The following is an 18,296-nucleotide window of genomic DNA, read 5'->3' as shown; positions in this document are numbered from 1 at the left end:
CCTCGAAAACACAGCTATATTTAATGTTAATCGGTTATATTGTTATAATACCAGCGCGACCTATTTTATCTAAACAGCATAGTTATACGTGAAGTTCTGTGTTCACTTTGTGTAGGTAGTTAAACAAATCCATTACAGCGTTTAAATACTTCTGTTTGTGCACAAATGAAAATTGTCTTCATATTTACACGTCATTTTTATTATGACCTGATAACACAGAAACCGGAGAATGTGTCTGCGTGCAGAATCAGGACGCGCTGACACACAGATGACCTCGAACTTGATAGCGCCACACCTCCACTAAGAAGGATTTTCATTGGTTACTGAAAGTCACGACCTATGACCTCTTGTACCACTGACGACGAGAGGACCAAGTGACATGAAAATCGACATTCACACTCACATTTTGCCAGAAAATTGGCCAGATCTGAAAGAGGTAGGTGTAAATATTGATGCAGTATGGTTTGGCAATGGGTCTGAGCACCGTTCTGAGTTATGACAGTGTTTGTAAGCATGGAGGAAATTGTGTGCCGCTTCCCAATACGCCACATTCGCATTCACAGTACACGCCAACTTCCAGTTCAAGTGGCGAGAACACGTCGTACACAGAACATCCATCAACAGGTACACAACATGTAGGTCGAGCAGCCATAAGTCTGTGTGCAGAGATAGGTATATTAGTTAGGTCGTATTCTATTCAGTTTATACTTAAAATATTGTGACATGAGCTGTCATGCTCACGACCCCCTCCCACTGAGCACTCCCCCCCCCCCCCCCCCCCCCCCCCAGCACCCCACCCCCAACCTTATTATTCATCACCAATGTGCAACAACAGTGAGTGAGTGAGTATTGTTTTACGCCACTTTTAGCAATATTCCAGCAATATTCCAGCAATATCACCCCCACCCCATCCCATATATTACTAATCACCAGTCATCAAGCACAATGAATTATTATATCCTATATGAACTGATAAACCATAACTGGTACATGTTTGATGGTACATGTTTGATTATTAACAATGTCTCACATAACATTGAACAAGTACACATAGATCGAGCTATACATTATATAGCATGCAACAACAGTGAGTGAGTATTGTTTTACGCTGCTTGTAGCTATATCACAGCAGGGCAGCTTCACACATTGTACCCATGTCGGGAATCGAACCCGGGTCTTCGGCGTGACCTATACCTTTGACCAGTATAGGCAACCCGACCGCCCCTACATGCAACAATAAATAATATTGATGATGTATAGAGGTTAGCACATGATCACACGAATGTGTTTGGGGATGGTAAATATCCTGTATCAAGAATATACATTTTATTTAGCGAGCCTTGGTGAGCTAAATACATAGTGTTTATTCCTAAGACAGGATATTTACCATCCCCAAACACACAAGTGTGATAACCTCTTTGTCATTCTTCAATTCTGTGCTCGAAATCGGAGGCATGGGTGGCCAGTCGTCTAAGGCGCCGCTATTCGCTGTCCAGAGTTGCATCCCTTGGGCATGCCATAAACCTATGATTGTGGGTTCGAATCCCGGTTCGCCCCGATTATGTTTCTAGGTTTGTCAGCACCATACCCATGCTCATGGGTTTCACCGAAGTGGTAAGCATCTGAGACCTGCATCACTTCGGGCTTTCCTCCCACATTAAGCTGACACGCCGCGATATAACGAATGCTGTTAAAAGCTGAGTTAAACCCAACTCACTCACTCACTCACTGTGCTCGAAATCTCTTCCCATCTTGCACAAACATTACCTAACATTGCAAGTTTTTCTGATTTATTTCATATAGCAACATTTCGATGTAGATTCTTACACTGTATTGCGTACTTCAGTTCGGATTTGCTGACAGGTATTTCCGGTGTTATGTGCTTGCGGGGATCAGCTGATAATGTTTTTTGAGATGGGGAAAAACATGTCGGTGTAAAACCTGAGCTTATTAAAAATGTAAGTACGTTTTGGGGAGCCATGCGTTACCGCGCGCTTTAACCAATTTAGCGGTTTATTGAAAGGCACAATAGCGAGGAAACGCTTTACTTGAGATTTGCGTTCCGTATCGTGGCGTATCGATAAATGGGCCCACGTGTATCGTATATCGTATCGTGGGTCAAGTATCGCGATGCATCGGAATATCGGTGTATCGTTTCACCCTTACAGTAGACATTTGCCCTTTTTAAGGGTTTTGCTATTTGTTATCATTTTAAGGACTAGTGGACTAAAACTGTTAGTTTTTATCGCTGAACTTGAATGTTGTGTTAAATGAGTCATATTAATGCAGGATAATATATTTTCTGTTCTTTCATATCACTTTCACATTGTTCATTCCAAGCGAGTGAACAATCTAAAGCATGGAGGAACATGCATAATTTCAATGTGTAGTTACAGTTACCGTATTCGATGTAAAAAGCCCCAAGTGCGCTCTCAAAATTAGAAATAGGGGGCTGTTATTAGAATATTATTTTGGTGGAAAAAAACAGAGTTGAAGGTAAATTTCGTGGTTTATTTTGACGGCCTGACTGTTTTTATAAGACGGATATATTTTTCCAGAATTTAATTGCCCATAGGGTGCATATAAGACACGAGTGCGTCTTATACCCGAATAAATAAGTCTTGTGTGCATTGATCAATCAGAAGGGGTGCTTATTGGGATTGTTCACTTGCCAATATATTAGCAAATATCGCCGTGGGTGCTCATTAGAGCGGGGCACTTATTACGTCGAATACAGTTATATGTTAATTAGGTTGTTGCCTTCCTTGGTCAGTATACATTTGGAATACAATCACATAACTAGACACAAACAGTAAGTAAACAACAATAAGCTATGGGGAGAGCTTACCGAGGAACTATGGGACGGTATGTCAGTACATGGTTGTTTGTTTGTTGTTTAACACCGCACTCAGCAATATTCCAGCTGGATCTGTAATAATCGAGTCTGGACCAGACAATCATGTGATTGACATCATGAGCATGATTCACGTAATTGGGATACGATGACATGCATCAAACCAAGTCAGCGAGCCTGACCACCAGATCCCGTTAGTTGCCTCTTACGACATGCATAGTCGAATTTTACATGTAGTTTGAGGGGTTGGCGGTCATTTCACCAACATACCTTTCACATTGTTCAGTGGGACAGACTTGGTATTCAGCAACCCATTCTTGTTGTGAGAGGCCATTGGCATCAAGTGGTCTGGCTCACTGACATTTTTTGATGCATGTCTTCGTATCCCAAATACATAGATTGATGCTCATGATGTCAATCACTGGTTTGTCTGGTCCAGATTCGATTATGTAAAGACAGCCATCATGTAGCTGGAATATTGCTGAGTATGATATTAAACAACAAACAAAACAAAACTTCAGGCAAAATCAGCCAAAATTTAACTGTTAGCTCAAGTTTGTTTGATCAAATGTGTCAAAACGTTTATAAAGAAAACAAAACCAGGAATATATACATGTAAATGTTGCCATGGTTACTGTGTAAATATGAAACATCCTTCACTTTTAACAGAATTTGCATTTTCTTGTCCACAAAACTGACGAATGAAAATATAATGAAAAAATACTGAGCTAAACAAGTGTGTTTTTATTTTAACCTACCAAAGCTAAACAATAAAATATGAGTAAAATATTAAATAAGAAAGTGAGTCTTCAGTACCCTGCCAGTACTAAACCAATATTTATGTTTTTATCTACAACCTGAGTCACTTTATTAAGGTTTTGTTTTGTTTGTTTGTTGTTTAACGCCGCACTCAGCAATATTCCAGCTATATGACGGTGGTCTGTAAATAATCGAGTCTGGACCAGACAATCCAGTGATTGACATCATGAGCATCGATACACGCAATTGGGATACGATGACATGTATCAACCAAGTCAGCAAGTCTGACCACCCGATCCCGTTAGTTGCCTCTTACTTTTATTAACACTTTATGTGATTGGTTTTAAGTTATCTATTTATAGCTTATAACCCTGCAGGGTTTATCCTGCTTAGCATCTCAGCACAGGTCTCAACATGGCCAGGTAATAATTGTCTTATTTTCTAATTTGTCCAGCGCTATGGTTACGGTGGGTTTATCCAGCTGGAACATCACTGTGCGGGGAAGGCCAAGATGATGAAGGATGGGAAGCTATTCCGTGTGATTGACGACAACTGCTGGTCTCCGGAATCTCGCATCAAGGAGATGGATGCTACAGGTCAGGTCACCATGACAACCAGGTTCATATTCGGCCTGAGATAAACGTACATTGCATTTAGTAGGAATTAAGGATAGTTTTCTTTCAAATTGCCATGTTTTCTTTTACGTTATCACCATTTGAGCAAGTCACCAGCTGCATTTGTGACACAATTATATTCACATTCTAAAGGAGCGTGACCTGTGCTAGGATTGGATAACACTGTTGACCTAACACCTCAACAACCCAAGCAAAACATATACTGTAAATCTTGATGACATCCTTACCTTGTCAGCTTGCTGACGGGGTTAACCTCTTTGGTCATGTGGACAGGGGGTCCGAGTTGGGATCAGAAGGTCCATGGTTCGAATCCCATCACGGGACTCGGAATTTTTATGGCCGCTAAACAAGTGTGAATTAAATGTGAAAACTGTGAGTGATCTTTCCTCACTTTGGTCAAACACCGCATTTATATCTTAAAAGGTCTATCAACAATAAGGCAGCCTGATGTTTTGAAGATCCGGGGTAGAATAGGTCTTTAGCAACTCCTGCTTGTCATAAAAGTCGACTATGCTTGTCGTAAGAGGCGACAAATGGAACCAGGTGGTCATACCTCAAAATGACTATCAACAATAAGATGGCCCCACTTCACGTTCTGGATAGCAGATATACCATAAAAACATAAACCTTGGCCATAAAAACAAAGATCTTTATCTATTCCACATCACTATTTATTGAGCAGCACTTTTAACAAGTATATATATATAACAACATCACTCAAACACTAGCAATTACATAATGGACGTCCGGTGAACTGTCACTGCTGGGGTCAAGAGATCCACTCACTCATGTCAGACTATACTTCTCTGATTATTCTAGTGAGTCTAGACAGATGCCACCAACGCCAGAGACCATATTCTATTATATGGTCTCTGCCAACGCATAACAGTGTTTTTGTTCTTTGCAACTGCGTCAACTTGAGTTGGTTAAGTTATTTTATTTCCTTTGAATTTCCTTTATGCCAGTCAACAGAATAAACACATTGATTATCTGTTGTTTTTAGGAAAACACTATGTATTGTTTTTTACGGAAGTACGCTACTTTGCATTTATTTTGAGTCGCAATTTTGGCTAAGGGCCAGCAGTTGCATTCATTTTAAGAATTACAGTATACTCATGAGCAGAAGTTACGCAACAAGCTGTGATCATGTACTTCTTGATCATACTGTGATTGTTCTATTTATTTCACAAAAAATAACAATGGTACATTCAAAACCTTCAATATATTAATAATATTAATTAAATATTTTTTGCAATGTCTACAAATATAATCAAAATTGTTTGTTTTATAAAAAACCCCAATAAGGGTACCATTAAGAAACAAAATGATTTTAAGTTTTGTCTTCAATGTCCTGACATGGGAAAAGATCTTGAAAATAAATGATGAGTTTTGTATATTGCCAACTAAATGTTCCAAAATAAACCTCGTATTTATTTCACAAGTGCGGTATTTATTTCAGGAGTTGACGTTCAAGCTCTGTCGACTGTGCCGGTCATGTTCAGCTACTGGGTAAGACAATCTATGATACAATAGTGAGTGAGTGAGTAGGGTTTAACTCCGCTTTTAACAGTATTCCAGTTATATAACAGCACATCAGCTTAATGTGGGAGGAAAGCCCGAAGTGATGCAGGTCTCAGACGTTTACCACTTCGGTGAAACCAAAGAGCATGGGTATGGTGCTGACAAACCTAGAAACATAATCGGGGCGAACCGGGATTCGAACCCACAATCATAGGTTTCTGGCATGCCCAAGGGACATAACTCTGCACAGCGAATCGCGGCGCCTTAGACGACTGGGCCACCCGTGCCCCCACAATACAATAGACTCTCTGTAATCCAACACTGCTCGGGACTAAGGGTAGGGGGAAAAATGTCAGTTTACACATATGTGGGATTAGACATGGCTGACATGATCCATTGTTAATCTGTAATCCAGTTAAAGAAACAATTATTGATTAAACTGCGTTTTGCAGCAAGCATGAAAAGTTAATTGGTTCATTGTCAAATGATCCTTGTTAATTGTTAATTGAGTGTTTATTGAAGGTATTTCTTGTGTCGGGTTGCACAGAATGGATTTGCTCATGCGACCACAAAACATTGTCGGAAATTGGAATAGACAGGTGTCTGATTTGTTTAGCTGATAATATATAGGGACTGTGCTGGGACCAAAACATTTTCTAAATGGCATCGTGTGTTCATAGCTTTCGGCCATGGGAGCTGTTCCAATTTAAACTTGTCATGGGGGCTAAGTGGGTTAGATCGCTGACTTTGTGGACTTGCGATTTGGTGCCTGACCCTGGCTGTTTGGGTTTGAATCCTGGATGAGAATCAACCCCAAAAAGTACTAGAATTTTGTACTTCATAAAGAAAGTGTTATCCCACATATAACATTTGTTACAAAATGTTAACGATTAGACGGAATGTCAGATTTCACAGTCTACTTAAATATCAGAATGTACAGTCTGCTCAATTTATAGTTCAACTTTCTGTCCCCCGATTTGAGTTGCTACACCAGTGATGATAATACTTCTTTAATAACCGGAGCCTGATCCCATTAGTCGCCTCTTATGACAAGTGTAGCAACCATAAAATTTCCGAGTCCCGTAATGGGATTCGAACCACGGACCTTCTGATCAGAGGTCGGATGCTTTGTCCACATGACCAAAGAGGTTAACCCCGTCAGTAAGCTGACAAGGTAAGGATGTCATCTGTGGGATGACTCCACGCCCTGCTACACAAGCATAGTTCCTTTTATGGCAAGCACGGGTTGCTGAAGACCTATTATACCCTAGATCTTCACTGATCTAAAAAAGGATGAGAGTATTTTGACATTTATTATTATTTATTTATATCTTAATTATTTCTCAAAACAGTGAAAATATCATTTTGCATGCTGTGGTAATCTTGCACAACATATTGCAGGCATTTGCTCATGTGACATAACTATTACATTCCTCTAGAAAGTCTAGATATGTAGTTCCTTGTGTGTTAGAAACATATCTGATATTTCAAATAGGCAAAGCCAGAAGACACGCTCGACCTGTGTAAGATCCTCAATGACGGAATAGCTGACATCGTGAAGAAGTATCCAAAGAGGTTTACCGGGCTTGGCACAGTGCCCATGCAGGCGCCGGAGTTGGCAGTTCAGGAACTCATCCGTTGTAGGAAAGAGCTGGGTGAGTGAGGGAGGTGTTATGTAATTAGCAACATTTCACCAGAAATGGTCGTCTCATATTGTACCCATGTCAGGAAACGAACCCAGGGCTTGGTTTAATGACACAATGCTTTCTCCACTCTGCCACCTAACCCTGAAATGATGGAGTGAGTGAGTGAGTATGGTTTTACACCGCTTTTAGCAATATTCCAGCAATGTCACGGCGGGGGACACCAGAAATAAGCTTCACACATTGTACCCATGTCGGTATTCGAACCTGGGTCTTCAGCGTGACGAGCGAATGCTTTAACCACTAGGCTACCCGACCGCCTTGAAATGATGGAGACAAGAGGGATAATGTACAAGTGTGCCTGGGCACAACTAGGCTAGTTTTAAGCGTAAGCAAAACCAATGACACGCTTGGGGCATGCCACTCTGAATTTTAAAAAAATTAGATGCTCTTAAATGCTATTTCCTGCATTTTGCGACTGTTTACTGGTTACATGCATAAACATTTATTCACTTTTGTAACTCTTACCATCACTATCAATATAAATAAATTATTTAAAATACTATGATTAAACCCTGTTGAAATTTATTGTATAGACCACCACCCCCTTTTTTATTTTCCTACCTACTTAACATTAGAGGAAATCACAGAAAATTATTTGAAATTAAATATGTAATTTTTTTTTTAACCTGAAAACCTGAATGGGCCAATAATCTGTAAACAAAAAAACAAACTAGTCTAGCCAAAGTATTTGACTTTCAAAATACTGTATTCGACGTATTAAGCGCCCCACTCTAATAAGCACCAACGGCGATACTTGCTAACATATTGGCTAGTGAACAATCCCAATCAGCACCCCTACCGATTGATCAATGTACACAAGACTTATTTATTCATGTATAATACGCATGGGCAATTAATTTCTGGAAAAATATATCTGTCGTATATAAACATTTCAGGCTGTCAGCATAAAACACGAAATTTATGATCTTTCAACTCTTTTTTTTTTCCACCAATATAATATTCTAATAAGAGCCCCCTATTTCTAATTTTGAGAGCGCCCTGGGCGCTTATTATGTCGAATACGGTAAGTCACTTGGACACTGTATTTTGTGCAGGTTTTCATGGTGTTCAGATTGGATCTCACATCAATGACTGGAACCTAGATGCTCCTGAGCTGCAGCCAGTATTTGCTGTGAGTTAACTGTTTTATTCTGTGACATAAATATGTGAATGTGAAAAAATAAATACATTTTGTAAATCTGAAAACACATGATGTGTATTGACATTGTAAAATACAAAAAATATGAGTATTGTCTGAAGCTCCCTGTGTGAATTACCACAATTGAGACAGACATGACGTCACTCTGGAATGCAATAATGTCATGATAAAATGGATGACGTCACATGCTTCCATCATAACAACTCACCCATTTTGCAGAATGTGAAATAATTAAGCTAATTTGAAGTTTTATTGATAAATATTGATCAAACTTTATGTTTAAAATGTGTTTCCATTTCACCAAGCCTTTTTGCAAATTTGGGATTGAGAAAAAGGTATTCGTAAGGATTGGGGGGTATGGGTGGCCCAGTCGTCTAAGGTGCCATGATTCGCTGTGCAGAGTTGCGTCCCTAGGGCACGCCAGAAACCTATGATTGTGGGTTTGAACCCTGGTTCGCCCTGATTATGTTTCTATGTTTGTCAGCACCATACCCGTGCTCGTGGGTTTCACTGAAGTGAAACATGCATCACTTCAGGCGTTCCTCCCACATAATGATGACACGCCGCGATATAACTGTAATAATGTTAAAAGCGGCGTTAAACCCAACTCGCTCACTCACAATGAGGGAAAAGTCTGAAAGATTCCAGAATCCAATCCTATTCAACAATGTTTATCAACCAATCAGCTTGCAGCTCACACTACCATTCAAAATAGAATATTGATTAAGTTCTGTTTCCTTTTGTTTACTCTCTGGGACTTTGTTCCGTTGAGCCATTATAAGTGGCTTGACTTGACACTTATAAAAGCCACAAGCCATTATAAGTGGCTTGACTTGACACTTATAATTGCCACAAGCCATTATAAGTGGCTTGACTTGACACTTATAAAAGCCACAACTTTTTAGGCCTACACTCTGTGTGGTCTGATGTTATTCATCCGAAGGTTCCCGTTTGTTTCCAGGCAGCGGAAGAACATGACTGCTCCATCTTTGTCCATCCGTGGGACATGGATCAAGGTGGAAGGATGAGCAAGTACTGGTTGCCATGGCTTGTAGGTAGGTACTGGTTGCCATGGTTTGTAGGTAGGTAGGTACTGGTTGCCAGGGCTTGTAGGTAGGTACTGGTTACCATGGCTTGTAGGTAGGTCAGTACTTGTTACCATGGCTTGTAGGTAGATCTGTACTGGTTGCCATGGCTTGTAGGTAGGTACTGGTTGCCACGGTTTGTAGGTAGGTCTGTACTTGTTACCATGGCTTGTAGGTAGGTCTGTACTTGTTTCCATGGCTTGTATGTAGATCTGTACTGGTTGCCATGGTTTGTAGGTAGGTCTGTACTGGTTACCATGGCTTGTAGGTAGGTCTGTACTTGTTTCCTTGGCTTGTAGGTAGATCTGTACTGGTTGCCACGGTTTGTAGGTAGGTCTGTACTTGTTACCATGGCTTGAAGGTAGGTCAGTATTTGTTACCATGGCTTGTACCGGGGTAGGTAGATTTGTACTGGTTACCACGGCTTGTAGGTAGATCTGTACTGGTTGCCATGGTTTGTATGTAGGTCTGTATTTGTTACCATGGCTTGTAGGTAGATTTGTACTGGTTACCACGGCTTGTAGGTAGATCTGTACTGGTTGCCATGGTTTGTATATAGGTTTGTACTGGTTACCATGGCTTGTAGGTAGATCTGTACTGGTTGCCATGGTTTGTATGTAGGTCTGTACTTGTTACCACGGTTTGTATATAGGTTTGTACTGGTTACCATGGCTTGTAGGTAGGTCCGTACTGGTTACCATGGCTTGTAGGTAGATCTGTACTGGTTACCATGGCTTGTAGTTTGGAGAACATGATGGGATTAATGACAACTGTAGTAAAGTTTGATAACGTGTCTGGAAAAAATTCATGTATTAAAAAATAGATATTGAAATCCAATGAAAAATAGGATAATGACAATTAATTTGCCAAAGTAATCCACATATGTGTTCTGCAAAGGAGGATACAGTCTACGAGACACAGGTCATGTTTGTATATGTATTGTTATAACACCTTGAATCAAGGGACATTTGAAACTTCAGGCATGCCAGCCGAGACGACCACAGCCATTTGTTCCCTGCTGTTTGGTGGAGTGCTGGAGAGGTTTCCCAAGCTCAAAGTCTGCTTTGCTCATGGAGGTAATTACGGCAAGACACCAGCTCTCATGGATTGCAGCATGCTAACTGTTTCACCCACGAGTCAAGCCCCACTATTGATTGGGGTTTGACTAGGAGGTGAGGTGAGGTGAAATGGGGTTTAACGTTGCGTCAAAGATTATTCCACTTATAAAGCGACGTGCATGTACTTGTATGTGTGGCTGCTTGTACTAGTCCGGACTGATGCCGATTTATAGTGCTAGCACACTGAGATACCATGCCGCAGTTTAACATGAATACCCCACTCAGACACAGTATACTGACTCCGAGCCGACCAGTCCTTGTTTTAGCCCCTTAGTGCCGAGCGCCAGACATGGTAACAACAAGTCCGGGCGGACGCTCTACCATTAGACCACGGAGGCGGTCTTTGACTAGGAAAGAGAGCAATATTATATCAAGTGTCAGAGCCAGGAATATACAAATGACTTATCTCTACATGGTATTCATCACGCTGTTCCATAAAACTCTTGCTTGGCATGGTAGCCAAAGGGTTAAAGCGTTCGCTCGTCACGCCAAAGACCAGGTTTGATTTCCACACAGGTACAATGTAGAAGCCCATTTCTGGTGTCCCCCTGCCGCGATATTGCTGGAATTATGCGAAAAATGACATAAATCCCTACCTACTGATTCACTCATTTAAAACTCCTGCGTGAAACAAATTGTGTTCAGTGTCGTAATATCAAGGTGAGTGAGTGAGTGTGGTTTTACGCCGTTTTTAGCAATATTCCAGCAAATATCACGGCGGGGGACACCAGAAATGGGCTTCAGACATTGTAACCCATGTCGGGAATCGAACCCGGGTCTTCGGCGTTGACGAGCGAACGCTTTAACCACTAGGCTACCCGACCGTCCCCTGTAATATCAAGGATGCTGACACATTAGTTTTTGCATGAGACCTGAAATAATCTGGCCTGTTTCTGATGAGCACAGTGTTTGAATAATTTTTAAAAAACCAAGACAGTCTAAATCTACTTACCCATCTTCAAAGTTACCTGCCCACATTCAATCATTATAAATGTTGAAAAATGGAAAAAAAGAGAGACAAATCGCGTCTTGATTCAGTTTAAATAATGTTAACAATTACTTGAGAATCTACGAGGGGTTATAATTAAAATTGATAAGCAGTCTTAAAAATATCTACCAGACAGTCGTTCAGGTAGAAGAAAATTTCATGCAGCCCGACAGAAAAGTTACCAGCCACGGGCAGGTGGGCAGGCAGATATTTCGGACACTGCTGACACTTGTAGCACAATGAACATTAGCCTGATTTTGGTGAATGGAATCCGGCACATTCGACATGGACTTGAAACAATCTTGACACATCACAGGGACATGCAAGCAACATTGATACATTAACTTAACAGAGATATAGACACCACACAGAGACACTGAAACAATATGATTACCAGGAACAAAATAGGAACATGGAAAGAACATGTAGATCATTGTGTTTACCCCTTAGGAAACCAACAAGCTCACAATCTTAGTTCTCTCCTACTGCTAAACAAAGATCTGAGGACATCCCATTGCCGGTCACGTCAGAACGACCTAACACCAATCAGAGCATCGCTTGTCAGATCATGAAAGTGACTGTTGGAATGTGATTTTTGATCGTGCAACCTCGAAAAAAACCACACAGGATATTCAGAATGACAGTTATGGGTTTATGTCTGTATTTATACAATCTAGACCATCTATTAGCCAATCCAGAATGTTCTTTTGTTCAGTTTTTAATTTTTTAATCGAGCATATGTCAAAATATGTTTCGAAGCGTAGTCGCCAGTTTGAAACTCATGCCGTAAAGCGTGATAAAAAGCTGCCTTCTGATTAGTCATTCCATTAAGCTGCCTTCTTGTTAGTCATTCCATTGGTCGGTCAAAGTTCACGAAAGGTCGGTCTGATGTGACCCGTAATGGGATGTCCTGGCAGCGAGAACTAAGATCTGATTTTAATGAGATTGAACACTGTACTGTCTCAACTGTCACAGCTGTTAAATAGTCGTCGAAGTTTTGAAAAATGTAAGCAGATGGCATCTGTGATGGCGGAATACAATAAAAGAAATGGAGCTTGTAGTTGTTCCACAACTTGATACCTAACACACACAGTAGAGTCCTTTAAAACAAGCGCAAATAAGGCATCATAGTATGAGTCTGAGAAACCTTATGAACAATGAAACCAATACGACACAAGTCACAGCTGACGACAAACAAACAGTCTGTAGTCCAATGGATAGAGTTTGCTCAGTGGTGCCATCCCCAGCTCATTCATACCTGAAAACGGTAAAAAATGGTACTTGTTGTTACCCTGCCTGGCACTCGGCAAAGACTGGTCGGTTTGGAGTCCATATACTGTGTCAGAGTTGGGTGCCCATGTTTAACTGCGGCATGATATCTCAGTGGGCTAGCACTTTAAAAACAGCCATACTCTGGACTTGTACAAGCAGACACAGACGAAGGCTGGCACTATATGCGTGCAATCATGTTGAGGCTGGCACTATATACGTGCAATCATGTTGAGGCTGGCACTATATATGTGCAATCATGTTGAGGCTGGCACTATATACATGCAATCATGTTGAGGCTGGCACTATATACGTGCAATCATGTTGAGGCTGGCACTATATACGTGCAATCATGTTGAGGCTGGCACTATATACGTGCAATCATGTTGAGGCTGGCACTATATACGTGCAATCATGTTGAGGCTGGCACTATATACGTGCAATCATGTTGAGGCTGGCACTATATATGTGCAATCATGTTGAGGCTGGCACTATATACGTGCAATCATGTTGAGGCTGGCACTATATATGTGCAATCATGTTGAGGCTGGCACTATATATGTGCAATCATGTTGAGGCTGGCACTATATACGTGCAATCATGTTGAGTGTGACATATAACCCCCATTCCTCCTCACCTCATGTGAGACTTGTTGCGTTCTTTTAGGTGGGGCCTTTCCCTACACAGTGGGCAGGATAGAGCACGGTTTCAATGTCCGTCCAGATCTGTGTGCTACTGAAAACAGTGTCAACCCTCGCAAGTACCTGGGGAAGTTCTACACTGATGCGCTGGTACATGACGCACGGTCACTGGAGCTCTTGGTTGATGTTATGGGCAAGGTGGGTTCTGGTTGATGTTATAGATGGTACATGACACAGAGCCCTAGAGCTGGTTGATGTTATAGATGGTACATGACACAGAGCCCTAGAGCTGGTTGATGTTATAGATGGTACATGACACAGAGCCCTAGAGCTGGTTGATGTTATAGATGGTACATGACACAGAGCCCTAGAGCTCCTGGTTGATGTTATAGATGGTACATGACACAGAGCCCTAGAGCTGGTTGATGTTATAGATGGTACATGACACAGAGCCCTAGAGCTCCTGGTTGATGTTATAGATGGTACATGACACAGAGCCCTAGAGCTGGTTGATGTTATAGATGGTACATGACACAGAGCCCTAGAGCTGGTTGATGTTATAGTATAGATGGTACATGACACAGAGCCCTAGAGCTGGATGATGTTATAGATGGTACATGACACAGAGCCCTAGAGCTCCTGGTTGATGTTATAGATGGTACATGACACACAGCCCTAGAGCTGGTTGATGTTATAGTTGGTACATGACACAAAGCCCTAGAGCTGGTTGATGTTATAGTATAGATGGTACATGACACACAGCCCTAGAGCTCCTGGTTATAGATGGTACATGACACAGAGCCCTAGACCTGGTTGATGTTATAGATGGTACATGACACAGAGCCCTAGAGCTCCTGGTTATAGATGGTACATGACACAGATCCCTAGAGCTGGTTGATGTTATAGATGGTACATGACACAGAGCCCTAGAGCTGGTTGATGTTATAGATGGTACATGACACAGAGCCCTAGAGCTCCTGGTTGATGTTATAGATGGTACATGACACAGAGCCCTAGAGCTGGTTGATGTTATCGTTGGTACATGACACAGAGCCCCAGAGCTGGTTGATGTTATAGTATAGATGGTACATGACACAGAGCCCTAGAGCTCCTGGTTATAGATGGTACATGACACAGAGCCCTAGAGCTGGTTGATGTTATAGATGGTACATGACACAGAGCCCTAGAGCTGGTTGATGTTATAGATGGTACATGACACAGAGCCCTAGAGCTCCTGGTTGATGTTATAGATGGTACATGACACAGAGCCCTAGAGCTGGTTGATGTTATAGATGGTACATGACACAGAGCCCTAGAGCTCCTGGTTGATGTTATAGATGGTACATGACACAGAGCCCTAGAGCTGGTTGATGTTATAGATGGTACGTGACACAGAGCCCTAGAGCTGGTTGATGTTATAGATGGTACATGACACAGAGCCCTAGAGATCCTGGTTGATGTTATAGATGGTACATGACACAGAGCCCTAGAGCTGGTTGATGTTATAGATGGTACATGACACAGAGCCCTAGAGCTGGTTGATGTTATAGATGGTACATGACACAAAGCCCTATAGCTATTGGTTGATGTTATAGATGGTACATGACACAGAGCCCTATAGCTTCTGGTTGATGTTATAGATGGTACATGACACAGAGCCCCAGAGCTCCTGGTTGATGTTATAGATGGTACATGACACAGAGCCCTAGAGCTGGTTGATGTTATAGATGGTACATGACACAGAGCCCTATAGCTATTGGTTGATGTTATAGATGGTACATGACACAGAGCCCTAGAGCTGGTTGATGTTATAGATGGTACATGACACAGAGCCCTAGAGCTGGTTGATGTTATAGATGGTACATGACACAGAGCCCTAGAGCTGGTTGATGTTATAGATGGTACATGACACAGAGCCCTAGAGCTCCTGGTTGATGTTATAGATGGTACATCACACAAGGTCCCAAGAACTGCTGGTTAATGTTATAGATTGTTATTTACTGTTGAAAAAGTCTGTTCATAATTGCTTATTGCGCGAAGTTTTCTTTTTGTCTGTGTGTTGTCAGGAGAGAGTGTTGCTGGGAAGTGACTACCCCTTCCCTCTCGGGGAACACCACCCTGGCAAGCTGGTGGAGTCAATGGAGGGATTTGATGCAAATCTCAAGGTATACCCTAGTTAAAAATATTTTTTAATGAAGTATACCTTTTGCTTTAACCCTGTAAAGTCCAAACCTATTATAATGAAACCTCATTGTCCTTAGAACTACTGCTTGCTCGCTCACTCGATCACTTGTTTGCTCCCTCCCTCACTGCCTCCCTCCCTCACTCACTCCCTCCCTCACTGCCTCCCTCCCTCCTTCACTCACTCTTACTCATCTGTTGAATTCATTTAAAGATAACTTCCTGGCTGGCAAAGCACTCTAATGTCTCATACATTCCCTCCCTTCGTCCCTCACTCCCTAACTCACTCTTGAATATATTTCGGGATACCTTGCTGTTGAATTCATTTCAGGATATATTGCTGCCTGGCAATGAACTGGAATTTTTCAGTTACTTACTCACTCACTCATCTTTTGAATTCATTCCAGGATAATTTGCTGGCTGGAAATGCACTGGAATTTCTTGGCCTGGACAGGGCCAAGTTTCAGTGATGCTCTCCATGAAGACCACACAATGTCTTCATCACCCTCCTACTGGTCTACCCAAGAATTGCAGATAACCAAAAGCTGAAATCCTGAACACTGTGTGACGTTGCTCTTAATTAACTGGTGACAGAATGGTGCAGACAATGAAAAAAAAAATCTGCCATAATATAGCTGGAATATTGCTGCTATGGCGTACAAAACACACACACTAAACAAAGTCAATATTTCTATCCTCCGCAAAGATCGCTTGCAGTGGTTACCTTCAAAATTCCATACATGCAGACGATTGAAAAGCACTGCTTTGGTTACAAACTTTGGAAATCAGGTTTAAAATATGTAACTGAATATGTGAAATAAGAGCTCTGAATGATGCCAGTTTGTGTCAGATATATTGAGTGAGTTTGATTTTACGCCGCCTTTAGCAATATTCCAGCAATATCACGGCGGGGGACACCAGAAATGGGCTTCACACATTGTACCCATGTCGGGAATCGAACCCGTGTCTTCGGCGTGACGAGTGAACGTTTTAACCACTAGGCTACCTGACCACCACTACTGGCCAATTGGTTACAATCAGGTAGGTATTGTGTGTGAGTGAGTGAGTCTGAAACACAACACCCCTTTAACCATGCTTTAAATATGTTTCGCCACATTTGGCTGGACTAACGAGTCTATGCATAATCCAATCAAAATTGTGAAAGGAAATCAAAATCCGGTTCCTAAACTGTCGTGCAGATTTCAGTTGAGTGCCAGATTTTGAAAGCATGTGCACCGCCAACTCGGCGTCAACAGATATTTTCCAAATCTTTTCATGTTTTTTATCAAGGTGCTCACATGATTTGATGCACTTTGCGATGTAAGGCCTGTTTTATCACAATATAGATCTTGAAAATTGATCTGATCGTCTAGAATCGGGGCCGCCATTTTGTTTGAAACCAATGCAAGTGATACAAGAGGCGAAATCTGATTGGTCAATAGGAGAGGCACAGAAGTGACACAACTTGTAATAACTACTCCTTGTGTTGAACCTAAAGATTCCAGCCTGGTTCGACAAGGGTGGAAACTGGACTTTTATAGTCAGTTAGTAGCCTTGCCTCAGGAAGATGGTTGGTTGGTGGGTGGGTGGGTGGTTTAGTGAGTGAATGGTTGAGTGAGTGAGTGAAATTAGTTAAATGCTGCTCTGAAAAGGATTTGTCAGTACAAAGTCATTCAATTTGTAGATGTGTATTTTGTTGGCGAAAGCCAGAAGGCCCCTTTTGCTGCAGACCAAGGACCATCATATCTAGTCACTTTTATTATCGCCTGCCCAACAAAGTTGGCGGGGGGATATAGAAACGGTCTCCGTTCGTCCGTCCGTACGTCCATCCGTCACATTTTGTTTCCGGAGCATAACTCAGAAACCTTTCAATATTTTTTCATGAAACTTTGCAGGTCTGTCAAGTACATGCTGAACTGGTGCCTTTTGCTATTGTGAAATTTTAGAATTTTTATTTTTTACGTTTCCATGGCAACAAGATGGACTAAGGTTCTGAGAGGGTAGGGTTCGTTTCCGGAGCATAACTCATAAACCGTTCAATATTTGTTCATGAAACTTTGCACTGCTGAACTGGTGCTTTTTTAGAAACTTTTATTTTTTACGTTTCCATGGCAACAAGATCGACTTAGGCTCCAAACTCTTTTCTTTTTTTACAATTTCCATGACAAGTTCCACCTCGGTTAAAAAAGGTTAGGGTTTGTTTAGATTTAATTATGTCATAAATTCTGCAACAGGGGCAGGGGATATAGCTATGTTTGTGGCAAACTCATGTTCGTAAAGAAATATACTGCCTGGTTAAAAATATAGACAGTATTGTACTTCACACATGTACACGATGTGTGTCATAACCAGTCGCTAGTCATCTTTTCAGTGAATTTCA

At 41.5% G+C, this 18,296-nt stretch overlaps 1 protein-coding gene across 1 annotated transcript; it reads left to right on the top strand.

The window, feature by feature from the left end:
* Positions 1–218: 218 nt before the first annotated feature.
* Positions 219–17,295, top strand: LOC139470021 (2-amino-3-carboxymuconate-6-semialdehyde decarboxylase-like). The gene is made up of 10 exons (XM_071252312.1): positions 219–436; positions 4,068–4,209; positions 5,708–5,757; positions 7,265–7,424; positions 8,531–8,607; positions 9,596–9,689; positions 10,700–10,795; positions 13,761–13,933; positions 15,802–15,900; positions 16,324–17,295. The coding sequence occupies exons 1-10, from the start codon at positions 380–382 to the stop codon at positions 16,384–16,386; spliced, it is 1,011 nt and encodes a 336-aa protein (XP_071108413.1). The 5' UTR covers positions 219–379; the 3' UTR covers positions 16,387–17,295.
* The last annotated feature ends 1,001 nt before the right edge of the window (positions 17,296–18,296 follow it).

The sequence above is a fragment of the Haliotis cracherodii genome, unplaced genomic scaffold, assembly GCF_022045235.1.
Source record: "Haliotis cracherodii isolate W230 unplaced genomic scaffold, xgHalCrac1.p SCAF_20, whole genome shotgun sequence".
Classification (NCBI taxonomy): domain Eukaryota; kingdom Metazoa; phylum Mollusca; class Gastropoda; order Lepetellida; family Haliotidae; genus Haliotis; species Haliotis cracherodii.
The sequence above is the reverse complement of the archived record's forward strand: the minus strand, read 5'-3'. Positions and strand labels throughout refer to the sequence as shown.

What these genes read in the sequence shown, in the direction of transcription:
- LOC139470021 (XM_071252312.1), top strand. Translation starts at nt 380, where the DNA reads ATGAAAATCGACATTCACACTCACATTTTGCCAGAAAATTGGCCAGAT. An exon ending in AGTCTGCTTTGCTCATGGAG is followed by an intron (nt 10,796 to 13,760) that starts GTAATTACGGCA and finishes GCGTTCTTTTAG; the next exon opens with GTGGGGCCTTTCCCTACACA. An exon ending in TGGTTGATGTTATGGGCAAG is followed by an intron (nt 13,934 to 15,801) that starts GTGGGTTCTGGT and finishes GTGTGTTGTCAG; the next exon opens with GAGAGAGTGTTGCTGGGAAG.